The sequence below is a fragment of the Drosophila hydei genome, unplaced genomic scaffold (assembly GCF_003285905.1).
Source record: "Drosophila hydei strain 15085-1641.00,03,60 unplaced genomic scaffold, DhydRS2 tig00000063-arrow-pilon, whole genome shotgun sequence".
Taxonomy (NCBI): Eukaryota; Metazoa; Arthropoda; class Insecta; order Diptera; family Drosophilidae; genus Drosophila; species Drosophila hydei.
Window position 1 is genome coordinate 7,667,558 of NW_022045657.1, and position 25,403 is coordinate 7,692,960.

General features: G+C 37.3%; 1 protein-coding gene across 19 annotated transcripts in view; it reads left to right on the forward strand.

Annotated features, from left to right (window-relative positions):
- Positions 1-12,793: 12,793 nt before the first annotated feature.
- LOC111596097 (protein lap4) overlaps positions 12,794-25,403 on the forward strand; it is a 67,085-nt gene continuing 54,475 nt past the window's right edge. For 10 of the 19 annotated variants that reach the window (XM_023310169.2, XM_023310253.2, XM_023310162.2 and 7 more), the window contains exons 1-3: positions 12,794-13,027; positions 14,103-14,632; positions 22,099-22,216. In XM_023310169.2, coding sequence (XP_023165937.2) covers positions 14,471-14,632; positions 22,099-22,216 — 280 coding nt within the window. In that variant the 5' untranslated portion in view covers positions 12,794-13,027; positions 14,103-14,470. Of the gene's footprint in view, positions 13,028-14,087; positions 14,633-22,098; positions 22,217-25,403 lie in introns of all 19 variants that reach the window. The other 9 variants (XM_023310310.2, XM_023310318.2, XM_023310202.2 and 6 more) reach the window with 4 other exon arrangements.

Consider the following 25,403-nt stretch of genomic DNA (forward strand, 5'->3'; position numbering starts at 1 on the left):
TATATATATATATTCAGATGACGTAGGCTGGGCAAAAATCGAAAATAATGTATGAGTTATTAACAGGAGCAGGACTGATTTGTGCGTATTGGCCATGAATATGTATTTATTAACATGGCTTAATTAGTCAGTGGCTTACACAACTCAAAATATAATTCTTTGCTGCAACAGGATGAATGCAAGCAAAGAAGGGTGCTGTGAGGAGCTCTCGAGTAGGCGGGAAATATGCTCAACTATGAGATAACTAGGCGAACTGCTTTAAACATGATACGGATATATATTTTATAATTATATTGGAAAAAATAATGATTATATATATATATATATATATATATATATATATATATAAATATATATATATATATATATATATATTTATATATATATATATATATATATATAAATATATATATATATATTTTTTTTTCTAAATGCTTCATAAGTTCGTCTAGGTATCCAACAAAGTTGCGCACTGAAAATATTTCATATTGTTCTGCGCTGTTCGAACAACGCGCACAAGTTGCAGGTCAGCGAGCAGAAAACTGTAGCCATGCACACAGCAAACAGAGACATTCCACACATACGACACCAAATAGTTGAGTGCAATACGATTATCCCACAAATACCTGCAGTGGGCCGTGGGAAACTGCGAGCGTGCATTTCTTTAAAACTATCAAGCTACCACGGAGATGGCAACTCCGGCTACCCTATGCCGTTGCTAAGGCTAGCAGGAGAGCAAGGGGAGCAGACAAGCCAATGAAGCAAATAATAAGAATCAAGTATCGTACAATCCACTAATAAACTGCTCAGGAATACTTATCCAGTCTATGATACGGCCGTTAGCTGGTATTTAGCTGTCTGCTAGTGCATTACATAAGAACACAATTTTATCAATTAGCCACTATTTCTTTAGAGAAGAGCTCGTATACACTTTAAGAACTCGAAATTCTTTAATAAAGCATCTTAAATTCTTGTGATGCTGTTAGAGCAACCCAACTTTATACGGGGGCACAATCAAACAGCACCCAGCAGAGATTATCAGTTTGTTTATTGATAATTGCCACATTACGCACACAGAATGCCACAGTGAGTGGCAGGACATAGACCACTGACATAATGATGTAAGCATCGATCTGCAATCGCTGGCAGCATAAATTCATGCCAAGCAGGCTTGAATAGGTGTGTGGCAACTTGAGAAAGTAGCTTGTCAATATTTTGCTGCATTTCACATGTCAGTGCTTGTCCTCTTATGGAAAGCTCCTTTAATGGCGCCTAGCACAACGACACAGGTGTCTAATTGAAATATAATTGGCTTGTACCTACACACATCCGCACTGGCCTAAATTGTTGGCTCATTAAACTTTAAATCTAATTAAGGACAGCTCGATAATCATCGTGTTTTCTTGCAACAGCTCAAAATTATTAAGAATTCACCTTAATTCATTAATTTGGACCAGTTCAATATTAGTTATATATATGTGTGTGTATTTATTCAAAAGAGTCGAAGTTCTCTTAGATTTATGCATTACAATTCATGTTATTCAGAACTAAAATTGAATGATATTAAAGTCAGCCCGAAGATTCTAAAGGCAAAGCAGGAGCTTTAAAATTATAATATAATTATATAAATTTATAATTATAATAATAATTAATTAAAATTTAATCTTTAGAGTGACACAGACAGTTACAGAGTTTATGCTGAAGTGCGTGCCGCTCCGAAGAGCGAAACATTTTTAGAACTCTTATATAATAACTTATGTCTAATGCCATACTTTCCCGATATACCCGATCGTGTTGACGTTGACCATCGTCGTAAATTACTCAATGGTCTAACGCAGGCCACTTGACGATGTAAGAATGTGAGGTCAGCACCATATTCCAGCAATAAGTATATTTTTTCAAGTCATATTTGAAATAAAATAATTGACAAACTTCAAAATTGACAAACTTCAAAATGTGTTTTTTTTTAATAAAACACTTTGTAGAACAATTTCTTTAGCATTTGCAACCATATAAAATTATAGAAATACTTTAAAAGCGCTTGTTTCTTTTGTGTTAATGTATTAAGAAAAACAATTCCGTTAGAGGAGCTCAGTCTGAATAAAGAAATTAAACACTTCAATTATCGCACCATGGCAGCTATGCTATAAGTAAGCCCTGTTATGTGTGCAAGGCAGTGAAAGACTCATTTCAAACGGTATACTATTCTATGAGCGTATAACATACCCTGCGATAACATGTTGAATTTCATCAAAATGCAAATGCAGCTTGTTTTTGAGGGGGGAGGGCAAATTCCTTAAAAACATCAACAATTGTAAGGCAGAGAGCAGAAAATTTCGTATTGTGAGCTGCTTATTGTTGTTTGCGTAATAAATTGTACTTAATTAAAAACAATTAAAAGCAAATCCAATACTATTTTGCATATAAGCAAAACATACAGGCTTGACCCCAATCATCTTCCGTCGGACTGCAAAACTTTTCCATGCTGTCCATTCTGTCTGTTGGCAGCATGTGAATTCCATAGCAAATATTTGGCAATGGCAATTTCTAGCAAAAACTAAGCAAATCTTTGTAACATTTCAAATTTGCAAACATGTGCTGAGCCCTGCACTGAGCACGGCCTTTGCAGCCGTTTGGGCAACTTTTTGTGCATTTGCTTTTGGCAGAGGCATTGATAATCTCAGTTTTGTGTCGAGCATTAGAGTTGATTTTGAAAATATTTTAATTATTCAATGTCCCAAGCCAGTTTTGTCGACTGTAGGGTAGGTCAGGTCAGCACAAAGCTCAGCTGCACAAAAACGATGCTCAACAGTTGGTCAAACAATTTGGCAAACATGCAATCATTGGCCAACAAATTCATGCAATTACTCTGCAACATGCAACCACTTACGTAAATGGGCCACTAGTTGACCATGTGGGCGAGGATTGAGGGGTGAGGGTGAGGGTGAGGGGCTAGGTATGAGGGCCGAGGCCAACACATAAACGTGCGCATTTGAAGGTGGCATAAATTAGAATTAAAATGAATGGCAAGAGCAAAGTGAGAAGATTTCACAAATATTGACAGCATAATTAATTTGCAGTGGACTGACATTGTATTTGCTTTTGCTCTTGCTTATTTAATTATTAACAATAACATTTTAATTATGCAACTTTTGCGTTTTACGACTGTAATTAATTAAAATTTTTTGACAAGACGCCCGTATAGCTTCATTTCCATCAGAAAAAGAGAAGACCCCGGGGGAAAATTGGACACAAAAACTTTTGCAGCTAGCCTGCGTCTAGGCACATAAAGCAAACATTGACACACTGCCACGCCCACAGCCAACTAAAGGAGTTTCAGTTTATATAGTATTTTGTAGCACAAAACTTACTGGAAACTCAGCTGGCAACTGGCAGTAGCCTTTCGACCATCCAAACATCCAAATGGGCGCCGGCCAGTGTGAAGTGCGACAACTGACAGGGGCACAGAGGGAATGTGCAGGGTATGCAGCACCGAAAACTCCCAAGAACTTTATGCTCTACGTGGTATTGTTATTTCTATGCCGATGTTGCCAGCTAAGTACTTTCCTTTCTGGAGTATTATAGACTATATCAGTGAGTTGAAAACCTACCAAATATTGATGTTATTTGAGTACTATTTGAATTGTATTTAAAGAGTTATAATTATACTTATCGTCAAGCTTGCATAAGTGAGAAGGCCATGGACTATTCATAAATTTATTTTTTCTGTTAAAAGAAATTGATTTCAAGCTTTAGCTAAATAAATAATAAAAAGTAAATCTTAACACTTATCAAGCAACGTCTTCTGCATTTATTAATATATTTCTGTTAACGGATTGTGGTCAGGCATTCGGATCAGTTTGCACACCTTGGCCAAGTAAGTGTATTGCAAGCTTCGCCCATTCAATTGTATATAGTTTAATTTGCCATTTTGTAGCTGGTGCTGGTGCTTGTGCTGCTGCCGCTGTTTCTGGGGCCGTTGGTGGTCGTGTTGCAATGCTCGGACAGCAGTTGAATCCAAAATGAAATAGTTGATTTCAGCCTCCATGGAATTTGCAGAGCAAGTGCAACTGCAGCCAGAAGTTGGAGCAGCGGCAGGAGTGCAACAAAACTTTGCCGCTTGCACAGGAAGTCAAGTTGGCATCCCCGCCTGCATCTGCCCAAAGATGAAGATGAAGACGAAAACGAACACGAAGAGGAAGACGTTGACTGTGCAGCAGTTTACTTAAAATGTTTAGTGGAAAGTGTTTTAAAATACATTAAAAAGTTCACGGCTGCTATGGCACGCATAGAATTTATGCGAATTTGGTGAACTCAAGAGTGGAAACTTTTTACATTTGCGCCCGCCCAATCAACTTAAATATTTGTTTAGCTCAAGCAGCTGAGCTCTTAAACAGTCCAAGTCAAAGCACACATATTAGCCATATACTATATACTTCATACATTCGTAGGAAAAATGTGTGTAATTAATACCCAAGTCTCTTTATGCCTTTTCGGGCAGGTGTATGAAACAAAATTGAAGATATTAAATTCCGAGAAATATATATGGGTGTTGATCTAAATATCTTTATTCAGAGTGTGCTGTGGTCGTATCGTGGGTAACTTTAGCTATTTTTGCCAGTCTTTTAATGAGCTGTTTACATTAGCTAGCTCATATTTATGACAAGCCCTGCTCGCGGCTACGCAGGTCAATTACAATTATGGATATTCAATGAGAGTCGCCCCCAGATTGTAATGGATCGAAAGTTCGCTCACGCTGATTTAATGTACTTCGCGGAAAACGGTTGAATTTGCAACTGACAAAGTCGAATTTCATTTCCTTAACAGCGCTAAATCAAAGCGAGAATGGATGTTAAAACGAGAACAAAAAAATCGCAAGATATTTCCATATAAGCAAATAAACATGAACAAGCAATTTTGATACTTCTTTCCGGCTTACTCAATACAATAATCTTGATTATGAATGCGTTTGAAGACATTGAAGATAGACGTATAATATATAAACTTCTACATAAAAGCTTAAGGCCTAAAAAAGTTCAAAAACTTAATCTTTAGATTGCATAGAAAACAGCATTGGAAGCGTGGCACATCGGTAACAATGACATATTTTATAGTTTGTAAACTAATAACAAACTTTCATGACCAGTACCGGATTAATTCATGAAGCTAAAAATGAATTTTATGAAAAAAGTACTTATTTATTATTTTTTAACACTAAACTTTGAAAGTAATAAACTCTCGCATCAACAACTGAAGACTTCCACTTGGTTTTTAGAATTCTGCGAATTTGTCTCAAATCAATTTAAATGGCGAACAAATATTTTATAATAAAGTTTGAATTTGATTGGGATGTGAAATAAAAAATAAATTCAAATATTTCTATCAATATATTATGTATTGATGATCCCAAATGAAGGACACCGCTGTTTTTTATGATTTTTCACACAAACTTGAGCCATGAAACTCAACCTTTGGATCACCTTGAAACATTTTTTTTCTATGAAATGCGTTGTTTTGATGAGCTCAATCATTGCATTTTAATTTAGAATATAGAATATTTAGAGAAACGGCTGACCGACAACATAAAACTTATTAATTGTGGCTCAACAGCTTTTCTTTAAATTATCGATAATTTAAAACAATAAACAATCATTTGTTCCGGGATTCTTTGAGTTGACCACTCCAGATAAGGGCATTGTTGTTCAATTTGAAACAATTACGTAAAAAATACAATATTAAAAAATATATACAACACAGGCAACGGGAAAAAATACATCTTTACAATAAAAACATCTGAATTATTTAATAGCCTGATTAAAGTCCGCTCTGAAGCGACATAATAAGCCATTTGCAATGAGTCGAATGATTTCCGTATTATTTATTGTAATTTGAAAATTTCTCACAGCTGCAATTCGTAATTTGCAATTCGCAGATTCCTTATCAACGCAGCTGCGAGTTGAATTTCAGCTGTCAAGTGGCAGTTGTCGCAAGGCCTTTAAAATAAATATATAAACACTATTAAAGGTGAAATTTGGGACAGAGGAATCGTAAGAGAGAGAACGAAAGAGAGAGAGATAGAGAGAGATGGATAGAGAGGGTGAGGGAAAGATAGATATAGAGACAGAGAGAGAGAAAGAGACAGAGAGAGAGAGAGAGAGAGAGACAGAGAGAGAGAGAGAGAGAGAGAGAGAGAGAGAGAGAGAGAGAGAGAGAGAGAGGGAGAAAGATAGAGAGAGAAAGTGGGAGAGATAGATATAGAGGGAGAGAGAGACAATAAAAAGAAAAGAAAAATGGAAAAGCCAACTGATTTTCACACAATTGTTGATGTCACATGGGCAACAAACGTATTTAATTAAATAACCTATTTAAATTTCAATGCATTACAGAAAAAAAGAAAAAAGGATAAAAGAATTGCAATTTTATATGGAATTGATTCAACAAATAAAAATGGTTGGCAACAAAAAAATTAAATTAATTTAATTTGTGTCAATTGGAAATTGCAAAAAAGTCATTCACTGCAATTTATATTTTAAATTGCATTAGTCAGAAGAATATGTGAAAAAAGTATTTAATATATTTGCCGCGCATTAAATACCCTTTCAACCTCTTTTGCATACCGATTTAAATTGCTTTGAAGTTTACTTAGTTGTAGATAAATTGAAACGTCGCCATTTTTTCAATACAAACACTATCTATCTTTAGACATTTGTATGATATATGTTAAAGATATCGGATTTATCGAATTCCGACATGTATAAAAAATAAATATGTGTGACCAAAGCTAGTTAATATGACTTGAATGTTCATTTTATAAACAATTGATTTGCTTAAAATATATTCTCTAATATTTCAATGCGAATACCCTATACAAGCTTATGTCAATATGCAAAGCAATAAAGTAAATTTATGTAAATACGTATATGCATACGATTAAAGCATTGTTTAAATTAAATACCAATGTCAATTTTAATAAATTATTAGATATTTAAATCAACAATTCAATCAATAGGACAAACGCAGATTTAAAAATTAAACATCTCAAATAACTGTACAAATAATATATATATATATATATATATATATTTGTATCTTTGTGTTTAGCAATTAAAAAAACTAAAAGTTATATTTTAGGCAATTAGTTGTTTGAACTGTAATGCTTATAGAATAAACATATAGATTATAAAATGTATTATTCGAATATGAATAACGAATTGACAAAAAATTATTTAGAATCACAAGAAAGTCTTTCTATATAAATATTCACAATAATCAAACTTAATAATTGCTGGTAAAAAATTAAATAAATACTCCATAATATATACAAAGCAGAAAATGTGATCATATTTGTACGTAAAGCAAAGTGAATACTCAGAACATGCAAAAGTCGGTAACATCAAATTAACACTCATATATGTTGTAATCATATGTGAACACGCAGTTTCCTTTGCACTCGTCAGCATGTTTGATGGCTTCATTCGAAAAATCGCAAAGTACATACAGACCCCAAGCATAAGCACACCCGAATGCTAGCAAAGCTGGTGAGCAACTGAACTCAATGCGATTACAGCCGAAGCGCATATGTAAACGGAAATGAAATATATTGAGAGGGGGGGAGAGCGTACACGAGAGAGAATAAATAGCAAGGATGTGGACTCTGTTTCATTGCCAAAACGTTTCTCGTTGCTGTGACTCTTAGGAAAGTTTTTAAGAGCAAATGCGCTCTTACCGCAGCAGTGTTTGCTCATAGTTTTGCTCTCCAAGTGTCTTGCACTTCTGTCAACAATTGGCCCATCTTAAGCGTATTTACACGCTTCAAGCATCCACAGACGACAATAAACAAGCGTCGACTGCCCCATACATTGCCCGCCAAATTGAATTAATTGCCGCGTTCTCTTGTTCTTCTTGCAGTTGCTCTTGTGTGGCTGGGTGCGGTGTGGGTGATGTTGGTATTAAAAGCGCGCCAGTGGGCAGGTGTTGGGGTCCGCCGCACAATTTTGATGACCATAATGACAACAATTAAATATAAATCACCAAGCAGCAACAAGCCAAGGTTACCTTAACGCCGCCAAGCTTCTTCTTCATCTGGTCTTCTTTCAGCTTTTAGCCCCCTTTTTCGCACCTCCCCCGGGGCCGTCATGCACGCATACAATTAGCTTTTATGGCCGTCATGTTAAATAAAGAAAATGCCGACCCGGTCTCACTTGGCGTATGGTAATTTGAAAATATGGTAATTATGAGGTTTTTTCCAAAAATAAAGGAAAAAAAATATAATTTCTCATTTATGTTTTGTATATTTTGTATAAGCCAGTAAATAATCAAGTTAGAGTGTTGCACTCGGGCGCCATCGACTGCGCAACACTTTACATTTACAGTTACAGAAAAATATTTCTAGAAGAAAATATTTCATTCAGACTACAGAACTAGCTGATCTTAGCTCTCGAATTATGGAAGATATTGTGTTATCCGACTTGCTGTATAGAGCATATAAACACTAGATTGATCAACAACATTTAAGGAACATTTAAGATTCTAGAAGTAAAAATGAGAAAGTTTTAGTCGGTTTGCTTTATGCATATCTGGTGATAAGAAATATCATTATAAGGGATAAACTTAAAAATTCTAAAATCTAATATTATAAAATGTAAATGATAAGAGTTTAGCTTTCTTTTTAGAGCTACACAAGTTGACATTATAATAAAGTAAAGAAATATACTTTTAATATCAATAAAATGATCTTTATTGAATAGAAATAATTTTGAAATTAAAGTGGTAATTTAATTTCGGTTATATGGCTAGAATGGCACTGAAGTTTACAATGATCCTGTCAGTCAAAATTAGGATTATTACGGACGAAGTTCAGGATAAGTTTGACGAAATTAATTATTAATCTGTTAACAATTTTAACAATTTGCAAACTCTGTTTTTATCTAAGTCTATAGATCAGAAAATGTCAACTAAATTGAACAAAAATCAACTATTATTTATCTCTTTAATATATTGTCAAAGAAGCAGATTCCGAAATATTTTGATGTTCCGAAGCGAAGCCAAAATGCTCTCCTCAGCGATGAGAACGAGTATTGCAAGTGAGGGGGCGGCACCTCTGACAGCGCGTCTGTCTGCTCTAATTAGGAGCACATAAATTGTGCCACAAGAACAGCAATAAAAGCAACAAATCCTAAATAACAATTAAAACAATTTTCAAGATTAAAAACACCTTACGGCTGAGGCTTTAATATTTTAATTAAAAATTCTTTAGCCTCAATATGCTAGCGGGCATTCTCTCAGAGTGCAAGGTGTGGTAAGCCCTGTTGCTCTGTTCTGTCTCTCGCTCTTGTTGTTGTTTATGTTTATGTTGTTGTTGTTGTTGTGCCAAGTGTTGGCCATAGCCAGCGGTCGAGTGTTCTGAATGGTCTCCGGAGGCCTATGACTTTGAATTATTGCAGGCCGAGTCATAAATTAAGTACGCGGCTCACAAGTGGGCTGCTCGTGAGATACTTGGTCACGTGGGCGTGCCGCCTGCGGCAAAGCGCGTGGTGGCGTGGCTGCTCCACCTCCTTGAGTACCGTTTAGCGCCTGCTAATAATCTGAAATGGACGTAAGAGGCGATCGTAACGCCTCCTCAACGCTCCCCCAATCCCCATTCAATCAAATTAAGAATTTGCATATGCAAAATATGCTCAAGCCTAATGCAGCTGGTCACACATATATAAAAATATATATCTTTTATATGTATATATTGTATATAGAATATATATTTATGTTTACATTTGTTATTTACATTTGTGTGATTGTGTCTCATTCATGCACAAATTGTAAACTGAAGCAAAATAATATTAAATTTATTCCTTTTTTATTTTCATATTTTATTCTGCATGTTTTCAGATAAAACTTGAGCGTTGAAGTCTTGAAGTTGTAGAAAAATTGTAAAATATTTAATTTGAATATAAAAATATGTGTTTGAGTGAAAGTTGCCAATTTCGTCATTGGTTATTTGTTTGCCCTGAACTCAGCAACGAAGAGAAGAGGCAGAAGAGGAGAGCATAATGCTTTCCATGAAGTGTATATGTTCATGAACAGAAGGGAAGCTCAGTTATTTCAGGCATGTCCATCTATGAGTCTGTCAGGTCGTGTGAACGCATTTCGTCAACTATTAAAGCGACAAATTAAATGTTAAACTATGTTAAATGAAGCTCAAATTTATTGAGATTTTATACCTATTTTCTTGTATCTCTCTAGAGAGTAAGAGCATGTATATGAATATTTAATAATTGAAGGACACCTGAGAGGTGACACCTGTGGTATTATTAAGGTCGAGACATAACTTAAACTATCTGCAAGTAGATCCCTAGATGAGTCGTTGTGGGTGGCCGAAGTATGGCAGATATAGAAAACATGAAATCTAAGTGAAGAAAAGATGAAGAGGGAAACTATTTTAAATTATTTATATTATTAATTATATGTAAGTTTCTGACTAGGTAAGCAAAAAAATATATTATATAATACAATTTAAATTGTTAACCATTATTGTATTGAATTGATAAAAATATATTCTTTTTGCATAATCATGAATTAGTTTAAAACCAAAAAGAACGTTATTTGTCCCTTGTAAATGCCGCCCGAGCAGTCTACAAATTATCATATGATTGACAGCTACTTGGGAGACAGAGCATAACTTGTTGCATAACCTTTTGACCTTCGCCGACTGAGTTTATAGGCGAAGCAATTTGAGCGCAATAAAGCTGAAACAGTTTCTGCTTGGGCCTGCATATCAAATCCACAAGCAACCAGAGAGGCACGAATCAGACCCTCATAAATAAGAGGCGGGAAAGCGAGGGGGCAGAAGGAGTTAACCCAACAGACGTTGCGGCCGCGCAATCAAATTCAGATACTTGGTGACTCTCAATGCGCCGCTGCTTAAGTGTCGTAAAGTCCTTTTGCGTGCAACAGCAACAGCAACAGCAACAACAACATCTGTGGCTATGGCTTTTATGATTTATGCAACTATCGCCTGCAGCAGTAGCAGCAGCAGCAGCAACAGACAGGGCCAGGACCAAGCCTCATTGCCGAAATCCTTGAGGCGCATACAAAAAAAAAATGTTTTTACACATTTTTTCGTTTTTGGCCAAATGTCTCCGTTGGTGGTGGTGGCTCTTCAAATTGTGCAATTTTATGGGTTGACGGAGCGGGGGCGACGCGGTATTCATGAATAAAAGATTTCCAAGTGTGCTGAACGCCCTAGCCCCCGTCCACGCCCACGGCCCCGCCCAACGTCCAACACCCACCTCGCTCAATTTATTATGCTTCTGGCCTTGCCGAGTGCAAATAATAAGCAGCAAGTGCACAGCCACGCCCACCGAAGCCCCACAAAACACTTTAAGCTGCCACCTTCGGCTGGCAGCTCTCCTTCTATCCCTCTCTCGCTGTCTCTCTTTCTCGCTCTTGCTCTCTTGCTCTCTTGCTCAACACGCCCACACAATTGTCGAGGCGCCTTTCGCAAAATTAGCAAAGCAAAGAGTTGCAGTTTACTTGCCATTTAAGCGCCGCACTCGACAGCTGTGTTTGTCAGTGTCAGCAACAATAACAATAGCAACAGCAGCAACAACAACAAGAAGAACAAAACAAAACAAACAATGGCACAAACAACAATGTCAGCGCTGAGGTTGCATTTGGTTTGTTTGCAGTCGCCGTTTGTTTTCCTTATTTGTTGTCTCTCAAGATCGTTTGGCCGTGCCCAAAAGCAGAAGCCCAAATAAGCACCTGGCTGTTAAAGTGGCACGCCTCTCACCAAGAAGAAGGCATAAATTATACCAAAGCAGCGAGCACACATGCAGGTGATAGTGGTAAATAAAATCTAAAAATTATTTCAAGAAAATTAATTTTATTTTGACAATTCTATGCTAACAGAATACTAAATTGAATATTAGGCAAATAGATCATTTCCGATTCTCTTAACGCCCAGTAATATTATTAAAGACCATTCTTCATTTCATTATTGTTGTGACTATTTATATATAAATATACATATATATATATAGGTCTTGTTATTTTATTTTAAAAAAACGCGCCAATATTTTTCGGTTCAACGTTTTAGAGCACTACAGATGTAGCGCAGCCATCTTCATGGTAAAAATGTACATAAGTATGTAAAACAACAGTGCCATTTAAGTTTAACAGCTTACCAGACCGCATAATTGAGCACTGTTGACTTACGCATAGCGGTCTGTTAACTTGATAGTGTGACAAATGTAGTCTCCTTTCTTTTTAATTTTTGAGGTGTTTTTACATTGCAACAGGTGTACACATCACCGTTTTTGGAGTACTTTGAAAGTGTATTACATATTCAAGCATTATGTGCATAGCGGTAATTTAAAGGAAATGTGAAAGAGCATATATTTTCCATACTTATAATGACAATTTGTCTCTGAACTCTTTGTTTTCATGCACTTGCAGTAGTTCTGCTTAAGGGCTCTTCAAAAATTAAAGAGGAGAATTAGCCGAAAATGTAACATTAAACGTAACAGAACTGCATTTGCCTAATTTTCCGCTTGTGGTTGCCACTCATACTGTTTGTATGTGTGGCTTAATTCAAATATAATAACAGAGTATAGACATATATAATGTAGCTGACATAACTGTTAGTAGACTGTTAGTTGAACAACAGTTTTCGTAACATTGTATTACAAGTAACAGCAGTTAACTTTAAATATAACATAAGCTATCGAATATTTAGTTAACTGGACGTGGGCACACTGTTCGATTGTAATTTATTATTTTTTGTGTTTCTCCACGCTGGTCTCACAAAACAGTTGTCGAATTGTTTTTGTCGTGAATGGTTGACGTGATCGGGCGTTGCGCATTGTATATTTTTGTGTACGTTCATTTGTGTAAACGCCATTGGTATATGTGCGCGCGTATGATTGTGTGCGCGTGTTTGTGTTTGCATTTGCATGCTAACGAGTTATTATTTGAGACTCTGTACAGTTAATATTCATATTTTTCTGTTAACCGCGTTGCACTCGAAGCAAATGTAAGTGGCAAAATGAAGCGTGCGAAAAAAATTGTGCAAGCTGGCGCTGAATGCGGCAGCGTCGCCCTTGCCTCGCTTTGTGTTGAAGTCGGCGTTGTATAGTTGCCTATGTCCAGAATTCTGTTGTTGCGCGGCGCGCAGTCACTATGTGTGTGTGTGTACGTGTGTACTAGTGTATGTGTAAATTCCAAAACACGCTGCACAGTGCCACCAAAGGCGAGTTAATGCGTATACCCGGCTTTGAACATTTAGATGTGTGCGTGTGTTTGCCTGGGTGTGTCGATGTTGGCCGTATTTATAATTCTCTTTTTATTTCGATGAAAATTTTGACCCAAGTGGAGTTTGTTGTATGCATGAATATGTGTTTGTTTATATGTGTGTGTGCTTGGTGCGTCGGTATTTCTCATGTTGCTTTTCATCGTCTACGCTTTGGGCTGTCTTTTACAATTCTCTCATTCTAAGCCTATTCGCAAGCGGGGCTACCGCGCACTAGTCAAGTGTCATTGTGACTTGTTGTTGCTTCGCTTGTTCTCGCTTTCGAGTGTTTGTGTGCCTATGTGCGTGTGTGTGCGTGGCTGTTTGCAATGGAAGAAGCAACAAATGTTGCGATTGCTTCGTTCTGCGTTGCCAACTATGAAAACTTGTGATACGTGATAAAATGTGACCAAAGTGCGACTATGAAAGCCGGACAAAAACAACAACAAAATCAGTAGCAGCAAGAAGAGGGGCAGACATAAGTGCCAATTAGAATTTATTATTATTCATTATTTTGCTTATTACTCTCTTTTACTCATTCGCACACACGCATAGTCCAATACTTGCAGAACCTATGGTAGGCCTCATGTCGCTCTGCGCTCTCGTACTCGCTACTGCTCTCTCACTCTGTCTCTCTTTGGAGTCACAACAATAAGTGTTAGGCAAGGACGTCGAAGGCAAGAAATTTTTGACGCGTGTGCTTCTGCTTCCTCTTATTTTTCTGTTTCTGTCGTTTGCTACCTTTTCGTAACGCGAACCAATACAAATACGAGCGCAAAGAGTGCTCAGTAAGATGTATTAAAAGCTTGATTCATTGCAGTAAATTAGCGCAAAATGTTGCCAAAACGTGTGCGATAAAAGTGAAACGAAAATAAAGCCGACAAAAGTACAACAACAACAAACGGAAAAAATAAAGAAACGTAGTGCAGGGCCAGGCCAGCAACAAAGACTGCGCGTGCCTGTCTCTGTCTCTATCTGTTTCTGTGTGTGTGTGAGTGTTTCCGTGTTTGTGTGCGTTCGCAACAGATGCTGCAAACGTTACGCTATAAGTGTATGTTGTTGTTGTGGAAAGTCAACAACGGCAGCAGCAACGACAACGACGCCTAAAACGACAACAGCAACAACAACCATTACGAAATACGTCATCAATTGTGGCCAGCAGCAGCAACAATAACATCAACCAAAACCATGTTCAAGTGCATTCCAATTTTCAAAGGCTGCAACAGGCAGGTGGAATTCGTGGACAAGCGCCACTGTTCCCTGCCCCAAGTGCCGGAGGAAATTTTACGCTACTCCCGAACCCTCGAGGAACTTTTTTTAGATGCGAATCACATACGCGATTTGCCAAAGGTCAGTATAAATATACTATAAGTGTATGTGTGTGTGCCTATACATACGTACATATGTGTGTATGTGTGCCTACTTTGACACCATGTTTTTGGTTTATGGAGTTTGGGTCTAACAGCTGTTACCTTTCGGCACATGAAAATGGGGCAAAATATTTATAGAACAAATCATAAAAAGTTGCACATTGGAAATGGAAATTTTTTTGAAAATCGAATTGAAATCAATTATAAACAGTTTTCCTAGATCTTTTAAGTGTTTCTTTCTAAGAATTAAATATTGTTAATTACGGATTGGGTCAATGGACTCTACTAAAGTGTTCAGATTCAGTTTTTTCTTATGTATATGCTGCATCCCTTACTATGATCTTTTTACATATGAATACGAAAGGCTGAAGTCCTGCTAACTACCTAGAGATCATCAACCCCTTAACTACCCCCTTTAGGTGTACTGTCTCTCACTGTCCGCTAGCCATTGCATTGCTTCCCTACCCGTCGTCATCTATGTAGATATTTGTCTGCCAAGACAATGATGACAACAAAAGACGTCCGTGTGCAGCTCGAGCGGAAGTCTTTAATTAATATGGATGCACAGTGGGGCGCGGCTCTTTTACAAATTTCTGTTCATTCCACTTGGGCCTAGAATGTTTGCGGCATGCAAACATAATTGAATCGCCAATTACGCAACATGCATGAAGAAAGACACATACTCATATATATATATATATATATATATATATATATATATATATATATATATATATAACATATCGTACTTATCAGAAAAAAATTATTATTCGGAAACTAAAGAGAACTTTACATAGGCTCAAATGATTTGTCCATCGATTAGCAGTGGTTGAATAATTTCGAATGAAAAGAGTCAGAAATAATATTTTTCTACTGACTTCCGTTTTATATGCAGCTGACGAAAAGCAAACAAATCAAACAAGCAACAACAAGTAGAGAGAGCTATAAACAGAAAACAAAGCGTTGACATAGCAACAAGTGGTGAGTGCTGGGGGTTGTCAGCTTGCTTGGCTTATATATGTATTCAAGTACTATATACGACATTATATATCTATATATACCGTTCTACCGCGGATGATAATCGAGTTGGCCCTGGTTTGATACGAAATTTCAACTGCTGCCATAAACCATTCGTATAAAAATACGCCTCACAATTAAAAATAAAACGTCGCAAAAAAATTTTTTCTCAGATTTGTTAGTCTTTAAGTTGCTTGAAAAAGCCCAAAAATTGTTAATTTAATAAATTATATATTTAAACAAACTTCTGAAACAGTTTCCTTTAAAGTCTTACATCGTTCGTTATGGCTTAAGAAAATTGTGAGATAAAAAGTTATTAACAAGTCAGACGTAATTAATGAGTTCATATTACCAAGTTTTGTCGTAATCATTATTAATCCCATCTATCTGATTATAAAGTTGAATTGTATTCTTGTTAACTTTTGTGAGGGTATCTCACCTACGGCAAACCTGAAGTCCTGAATAACTCTTCCAGCATTTTTTATGCAATTTCCACTCAGTTGTTGGCCGCATGTCATGAAATTGTAAAGTTTTTCCATTTTCTAGAGCTTCCTTCGCGGTTAGCCGCACTCGCTAATGAACTTCTAATGCAAATTTCTGCTGTTCGTTTACATCAATAAAGTGCACAACAAGAGCAACAGCATTTACTAAAGCAATGGAACCACTCGTTGCAAGCAGTAGCAGTAGCGGCAGCAACAACATGTTGCTGACCGACGACAACAACAACAATATCAGCAAACCAAACGATGACAATGGACAGCCATAATGATGATGTTTCTTCTTGCTGCGCTGTGGAAGTTCGTTTGAATTCCAAATCAACTGAAAAAGTCGGATGTGCTGCTGTTGCTGCTGTCACTGCTGCTACTGGATGTTGATGTTACTGTTGTTGATCGGCCATCAACCCTTTAGTTGTTTGTGTGCGGCAGACAATTTCCGCGTTGTCATAGCGACAATAAATCCGTGCTTCAATTGTATTGCTAACTCGACGACAATCTGCAGCAATCTTGTGGTCTATTCATATCGTGCGTTGTTAGCTTTGGTAGCTAGAGATGAGCACTTTTTAAATTAGTTACAAGTTAAGCTATATACGTAAAACACGTATAGCTTAATAGCTAAAATTAGCAAATCCATTAATAGAGAAAGATAGCGGCTATCGCTTTTGGCTTTCTTATCTTCCAATACTTAGAAGTCGCTCTCTTTTCGAGACCCGTGAGCAACTGTTAGAATTACTGAAAATATATCTTTTATTTTATAAAAAATTTTTTAAAGTGATATCAAATATTTTGGCCCTTATTTATTTCTGACTTAAGATCGTATTCAATTTAAAAATATGACAAATTAAAGTTCTGACTTATTCTTTGTAATTAAAGGATGATCCATAATTCACGGCTTTCAAATTATTGATAATCATATCAAGGGCGCAGTGTTGAGCTAAGTGTCATTAGAATGCGAAATGCGTTGTGGTTTTCCAGAATTTAATTTGCGGATTGTGGAACCTACCTCAAGTGTCTTTCGTAGAAAGTTCAACATTTTCACTCGAGTATTAAATTGGGTTGTCCACCCTGCTTGTGGGTACTATAGAGCCGTATTCCATGCTCTCTTCGTTGGCTGCCAATTAGTCACGCCCGCAGATAAGATATCAAGTAATCGCCTCTTATCGCCTGCCGCTGCCTTGGGGTCTGGTCTCCAGGTACACAAACCTACAAAAGCCTGAGCACCTTCCCGTTTTGGCTGCTTGTCTTTTGCAATTCGAAACGTCGCGCCGTTGTTATTGCAGGTGCGTTTTTTTATTTTTTGAGAACTTAACCGGCTGTTTGTCTGTTTGTCTGGCTATTGGAACACAATACCACAACGTCGGCAATGACATCATTTAGCAGCAGCGCAGCCACGAAAACAACAACTAAATATCATTTAAAATGGCGTCGGCGTGCTCGCCTCCCTCTCTCTTCAGGCTTAGCAAAGCGTACAAGCAAATGAAACTTAGCTTATAAGCTGGCCCGATTGATAGTGTCTTATTGTGCCCGATAGTTCTACCTTATGTTGCGGCCGAAATTCGAAATGGATTTTATCTATTTAGCTTTTGCAATGGGTCACAGTTAGTTTGTTTTTATTTTATTTTTTCTAGCTGCGCACTCAACGCTTCGCTTATATAAATTCTTTAGCCGCGTCGAGTCGCTCAAAACCGGTTACCATAAACAGACGTACAATAAATGTTCACAAGCTATTTCAATTAGTTGTAATACCCTGTAAACACAAACACAATTAGAGGTGTATGTCTAAAGAATAAAATTGCGCAGATGTTACATTGAATAAACTTCAGCTTGATTCAAGTTCAGATTCATTGAAAATTTGCTCTATAATATAATAATTTTCATTTTATGTGGATTCCATTTTGATTTCTCTATTCCTTTATATTTAAAATGCTTTCGTCTTTATTTTCAGGTATACTATTTATTTATAGCTATATTCTATACATAAATAAATTAGTTCTTAATCGTATTTTTCCTAAATTTATATATATATATATATATATATATATATATATATATGTATAGAATATACATATATATATACAGATACGATGTCTCACATAACTTGCCAGATCGAACTTCTCTACGATTTTCTTATCTCTTTGGTTTAGCGCAATTTTGATTGATGTGATAAATTTGGCTCAACTTTTTTTTATTGTTTTCAATCATTGTTTGTGTATTTTAAAATCAATGTTTATATTAATATTGTTCATGTTATACTTAGATATCTTTTAGTCGAGCATTTACTTTAAAATTATTTGAAACCGTTGTTATTTGCTGACTGAATTTAAACAATAATCCACTAACTGACGTCAACAAACCGTTTGCACTTGGAATACTTTCAGCGAAAAATAAGTATTATTATAGGAGCTACCGTGGGGGAAATTTATCGATTCGTTTCATCAAATAGCACAACTAACATATCTGCTTGTCTGCACGAGATAAATGACAAATTACATTTAGCTTCGAAACCAAGCTGTCGCAGTGACAAATGCTGCGTGAAACTTGCGACTTGTGGCTGCGACAATTTTAAGAAGAACAATGGATGAAGCTATGAGCGTGCACTCACTGCTCCGTTAGAGCGATGTCTGTGTGCCTTGCTAGGAAAATGAAGATGTACAAAATGGAGCAGGCGCACAGAATCGGTCAGCAGGCAGAGTTGGCCTAGGCTGGGGATGGTTGTGGATGGCACACAAAGTCGGATCCACCAACATACTCAAAAACTTGTGCTTGCTTACTTGTATCTGTGCCTGTGTCAGCAATGCCGCAACTTCTGACGGTTGGCCAAGTTGCATGAATACATGTTCGTAGTATATACATATGCATACGTATATTTTTGTGCCATCAACGGCCTTTCAATTTCAAGTGTGGCTCGTCTCGCTGCTCTGCTCTGTTCTAGCTCAGCTGGTTTTCGCGTTTAGTAGATGCGTCCCGCAAGATATGTACGACTCATATCTAGAACTCGTTTTCAACTGTTGCGATTGTTACTGTGAGGTACGCCGTTTTGGCATTTGCTGCTCGCCCAGTCATTTGCAACATGCACACCACCAAGCATTGATTTCGCTGTCGATGTGTACGCATGTGTGTGTTCATATGTGTACAAAGAACGAGATACATTTAGCTGATTACACTTGCAGATACATTATAAAATTACTCAAAATCAACGAAGCGCACTGCATGGATGTGCAGGTTGTGAACGAATGTATGTGTGTGTGTCTATGTATCTTTTCGTATTGCTTTGGATTGTTTTGTATTGTATTGTATTGTGTATATTTATATTCGTGTCATGGTTCAGCGCAGTGAACGCATACACAGTTTTATGGTTCGAAAATATTTAAGAATACTCTAGTCAGGAGTAGCCAATTCAAATACACCCTATATATCGACATCAGACAGAGCCAAAAAATCTTACCCCTCCTTTTTACTGAATAAAAACAATGCTTGTAGTTATGTTGTAAAGTGTGGCCCAGCGTTTTTAGTCAATCTACTAGTTATAGTGCATGCAAATAGATTAAAAATGTTAGCCAGTTTTGCATTGGCATGTAAAGCTAATAAAATTGCTGTTAGGCAGTGCAAAGTGGTTCCAAAATTCGATTTCAACAAAACTAATTGCTTTGCCAACTGCGCGCGTACGAACGCTTTGTGGATTAATTAAATTGTGGCCTGGTTTGGAGCTACTTGGATGCCATCGAATGCAGCTTCAGTATCTGGCTTTAACGTCATGGGTCTACGTCATATGCGCGCCACGTTTTGCTGCTGAGTTGCAACCTATGCAAGCTGGCTCAACTTGTTGGCCTGGCCAACACAACCTATTCAGTTAGTTGCTGGCTGTCGATTGCTGGGCGCCTGCTCCAACTAGATACAATAGTAAAAGTGTGTTGGCCGACTGAGTGAATGCATGTCGTGCGAGTGAGTGAGTCGATCAATGTGTCTGTGTGTGTGAGTGAGTGAGCTAGTGCGAGTATGTCGGGGGAACTGGTAGTACTCGTGCAATGGACGTGTGGCACGTAGCAATGCCGGCCGGCCGGCTTGTAATTTATGGTCATGCAAAAGAGCGAGTCGCATAGATACAACAAGCCACTGCCACAGCGTGGGCCGTGGACTGTGGACTCTGTGGGCTCTGGATATGCGGGCGGAGGGCAGTGGCGTGGGTCTTTGTTGGCTGGCAGCACTTGGCTAAAAGTTTACAATTCGCATTCGTTTTTATTGTCATCACGTCTTGTCCTCCTTTGGGTGCATTTTGCTTTTATTTTTTGCATTGTCGGCTATTGCACCGCTCTGTTGTCTACGGGCCACCAGCCCTCACTTCTCATACCTATTTCATATGCAATTTGCATGACTGTATTTTTGTTGTCATTTTTTCTCGTTTCGTTTCGTCTTCCTGAATTTTTCGCTCGTCGCTAGCTTTTGTCCCTGACAGATACAACTTTCTGACGCATGATTTGTTGAAAGGCCTTTCGTTTTTTATAAATAGGAAACAGAATCTGGGACATTGTAGGTGCTCGTTTGTACAAATGAAACAGGAAAACGTATGCCATTGCGGAGCGAGTCAAAGTACTTTGCCCTTAGCGAAACTGACCAACAAAAATGAATTTATTCGTGTTTTTTCGCTGTGCGGGTCGTTTGAGTAAATTAGTAATAACGAAACATCATAAATATGAAGGAAATTGGTTCAGAAATACCAGATGTATGTATGATTCGGTCTATTAATTTATTAATTATTTATTTTTAGTATTTAATATTTATATTTCTTTATAAAAGTTGTGATTTGGGTATAGAAATAGTCCAAGTCCAACTTTTTTACCTTTAAATTATCATTTCATTTGTAAAGGATAAATTAATAACATTTGACAAATTTTGAGCATTAGAAAATGATTTAAATACAGAACAAGTAGTTATTCATAGTACAGATAAGTTTTACCAATGTGTATCTATAGATGCAGATCATGTGCTTCGTTGTTGAGCTCCATAGAATAAAAGTGACAATTGAATCGCTTCGCATTTATTGTTGTTATTTTGAGATGTAAGTAAAGCATTTCAGCTTTCTCGTAAGTAGACAACTAGTGAGTTTTTTTTACACCTTTCTGGCTGTTGAACTGGGTCGTCAACTTTATCGAGTCACGGTCTCAACAGCGACACTCATGCAGCACTCAGTGTCACAAGTATTTTGAGACAAGCGAAAAAGTTAATAATTTTTACGACTACAACTATGAATTATTTTCATGATTGTTATTGTCGCGACTGCTGCTATGTGTGGTAGATTCTTTTTGGGGGCAGAAGTAAGAGGAGTGACCCAACAATGGCCGATTAAAATCGCAAGCACAATGAAAGCAGCAACGCCGCCCGGTGCGGCTGTTAACCTTGAGGTCTATGACTCACTGACTCAGCCACTACGGGGCGCTGCTTTCTTTTCCAAGTGCCAAGAGATGACTGGGCTGGTGTGAATGTGTGTGTGTGTGCTCCACATAGCTGGAAGGTCAACTGAATGTTTATGGCTGTGATCGGTCGCGACCCTTCACTTTGGGAAAGTACGAGGAGCGCCAAAATAATTTATTGTAAATCGAACGTCAAAATTGATGGGGAGCCCGGAAAATCGTGATTTTCATAAATGAATTGTTGGCGACATGTCTGATGAAAAGAAAGCAACAGCAAAGGCACATAGGCAACTTCTAATAGCTTGGGATGCTGGACCCGCCGGATGGGTCACGGCTCTTACAAATGACAAACTCTTCGAAATTTATGACCACGAAAACGAACTCGAAGATGAACAGAAACACGTCCTAACGATTGCGGCCTTTGTTTGCCAAAGACTAGAGAAAGGCTTTGCTGCATTGTGTCGTGCCGTTGTCTTAACCAGCTATTTATTTTGTTTCTCTCTCTTTCACTCTTTCTCTTGCAGAATTTCTTCAGATTGAATCGCCTGAGAAAACTGGGCCTGAGCGACAATGAAATCGGACGCCTGCCCCCGGACATACAAAACTTTGAAAATCTGGTGGAGCTTGATGTTTCACGTAACGGTAAGTCTAAACATGCAACAAGTGCCGCCTAATTATTATTGACATTGATGGGTTGCTCTTTCTGTGTTGGGAAAGCTCCAGATGCGCTCTTCAAACGAGCGTTAGCACGAGCCCATCCATCTAATTGACTGACACACAACATGTCCATTTTGCAATACGTTTGAAGTCTCTCAATGCTCTGTAGAAAACAGTTGCATATCATTTTCATTGAGCCTGCTGGAGTACGCTCTGTGGCCTGTGCAAGTCAGCGAACATCTCTTGTGGCTTAGCTTTCACCCATTGTTATCCAACAACGACAATAAGTCTCAGTAACCCATATAAACTTTGACCCATATCGTGGTAGTCGTCCTGCAGTATGTCCCTTATACTTTAGTAGAAATGTGTGCTGCTGCCAGCGTCAATTTAATATAACTTTTAACAGAGTGCATTAGTATCAGAATAGCTTAGGTAAACAAAGTTTTGTTTTATACTCTCGCATCTGTTTAATGAAATATTGCACGCACAAGCACTCTGCCAGACAGTTGAGCTTTGGAGTCGGAGAGTCGCATATCCCATATACGTATTCGTTTTCTGCTTAAGCAAGCATAAATCCGAAAACACTAATCAGTAATTGGAGTCAAGTGCAGTGCGCAGAGCAGCGCGTATTAAAAATAAAACAAACACACACAAATGCAATCATATACATGTGTATTGCAAGAAAAGCCGATTTCACTTCGTTTAACAAATACCCTTTAAATATTTTATTTATATTATATGTTGTCAATAAATATGGGAAGATGGAGATATTTTAGTATATATTATTATAAATATACCATTATAAATAATAATCGATAACTCATAATATACATAGTTAATGTAATTCTAGTTTATGATATTTTTATCATATTATATTAAACTTTAGCCATCATGCTTTTAATCACAGGGTATTAAAAGAATATAAAGTAATAAATTTATTTCATTGAAGTTACTCATTCATTCATGTAATTTATTCAGTCAGCGCTGGAATTTAATTTCTGTTTTGCTTTGTAAATAATGATGATTTGTCAAAGCTATGTACGTATTTCAAATATTATAAAATAAAATTCATATAAAATTTGGTCTCACATGGGTTCGAATTGTTGTATTGTAGTTTGCACCTGAGTTTCGTTAAGAAAAACAAAAATCTGTTTTTATGACATTGTGTTCTGACAACTTATTGCGGCTTCCTCTTTCCGTTTTGGCTACAAGAGCTTCAAGCGGAATATAAACTGTCAAGAAGTATTGCATTACCATTTTGCCAAGTTGATTGCACCCATTAGCCGCATTTGGCCTGCATTGCCGTAATGCTGACCATGCAGCTTGTTGTGGTTGCTGCTTATGCATATGACCCACAAATGATCTGTAAACACACCCAAACCAATCCAAGTGAACGGACTGCCATTTAAAGCTCGGAAATCGTCGCCTTGTGCGGGAAATTCGAGCTGGGACTCTAAGTGAAAGGCCCTCAGCGACATAGATGGATATTTCCAGTGATTTGTAGCCTATGGAAAGTAAGAGACTATCAAACACTCATAGACCATTTGTGATCTTAAACCTTCAGTTGTGCTTTTCGCATAGTTTGGAAGCTTTTGTGTGGGTGGGTGGCTGTAGAGAAAGCCTTTCACATTCAATTACCTATGCTCGAATTCATTAATTACAATTATTATTTCCAAGGCAATGTCGCTTGATGGCTTTGAACTCGACTCGTAATAGGAAAAACCGCAATGGACAGGTGCTGACACACCTTGCAATACTCACACACACACTGGTGTACTTGATTATATGGCAAAACGTGTTTTTTAAAACGTCAAAATTGGTCAACGCCAAAAGAAATATTTCAGTTCTCAACGGTGGGGCGTATTGTTAAAATTAGTGTGCTTGATTTGTGTTGGTTTGTTAGCCACAACAATGGCAATGACAGCAGCAGTTGTGCAAGTGTTTGTACAGAACTACAACAACAATGCGCGACAAAACAACTTGCCAAGCGCAGTAGGCAAAAATATAGTATATTACGTATACGCCCGCTTGCACTTGACAAAAGAATTGGACGGCAGCGGTAACGGCGACGTGCATTGAATTTGTTGGTGATATGTACAGTGGCTGAATACATACTGAAAACATACTATATTAAAATTAGCTATACACTGTTAACCATTTATATATTTGTTTATATAGAAATCAAAATCCAATAAGCAGGTCTGATGATAATGAATCAATGATAGTAGTAATTGCTAATATTCGTTAATAATTAATGAAGAGAGCTCATTTTTGAAAATTATTACCCTTGTGCAATCTGTCAGGTTATAATGACGAATCGTTTTCCTTAAAGGAACTTTATTTTTCACTGGCTTTTCCGCCTGCAACAAAAGTGCAAAGTAATTCTAAGTTTGATAAGAGATTGCGCTGCATATGTCTACTTGCTCGTTGATACTTAATCAAGAAAATTGAAATATAAAACGACAAAATCGATTTTTATTTCGTATTGTTCCACTGTGCACTGCAGTTGCTACACTAGCAATGCTAATAAAAACATTAATTTGTATAGCTGTTGCGGTGCACCAGCGTGTGTATTGGTGTGCATTTGTATATGTGTGTTTGTGAGTATGTGTGCGGTGTGAGGTGTGTTTGCAATTGTGCAGGTGCTGCGGACGTCGTCGTCGGCGGCGTTGTTAGCAGTGGCGAGTTTGTACGAAACGTAAATCATTATGACAAGTTGACCTGCTTGCGAAACGTGCGCTAGGGGGCGCTGTTAGCCGTTGCTACTCATTGTATTTAATATTTTTTTTTATTTATTTTTGTTTTCTTGTTTTCGCAGTGCCGCTAATTGTTTGCTTATTTTCCCTGTTGTGGTTTCTATTTCTTAAATTTCGCAATTTGTTTTAGGTGCAGTGCGTTGGAAGTTCGTGTCTTGTGTATTAATGCACATTTAAGTTTTGAATTGTTATTTAGAAAACACACTGCTCCTCCAACAGAGCTGCCATTGCTTATCAACGGTTCGTTTATTTGTCTATTAAAAAAGAAAAACAGAAAATCAGCTAAATTAATATATACATATTCATATGTAAGAGAGAGAGACAGAGAGAGATTGAGATAGAGATAGAAATATAAATATAAATAGAAATAGAAATAGAAATAGAAATAGATATAGGGATAGGGATAGAGATAGAGA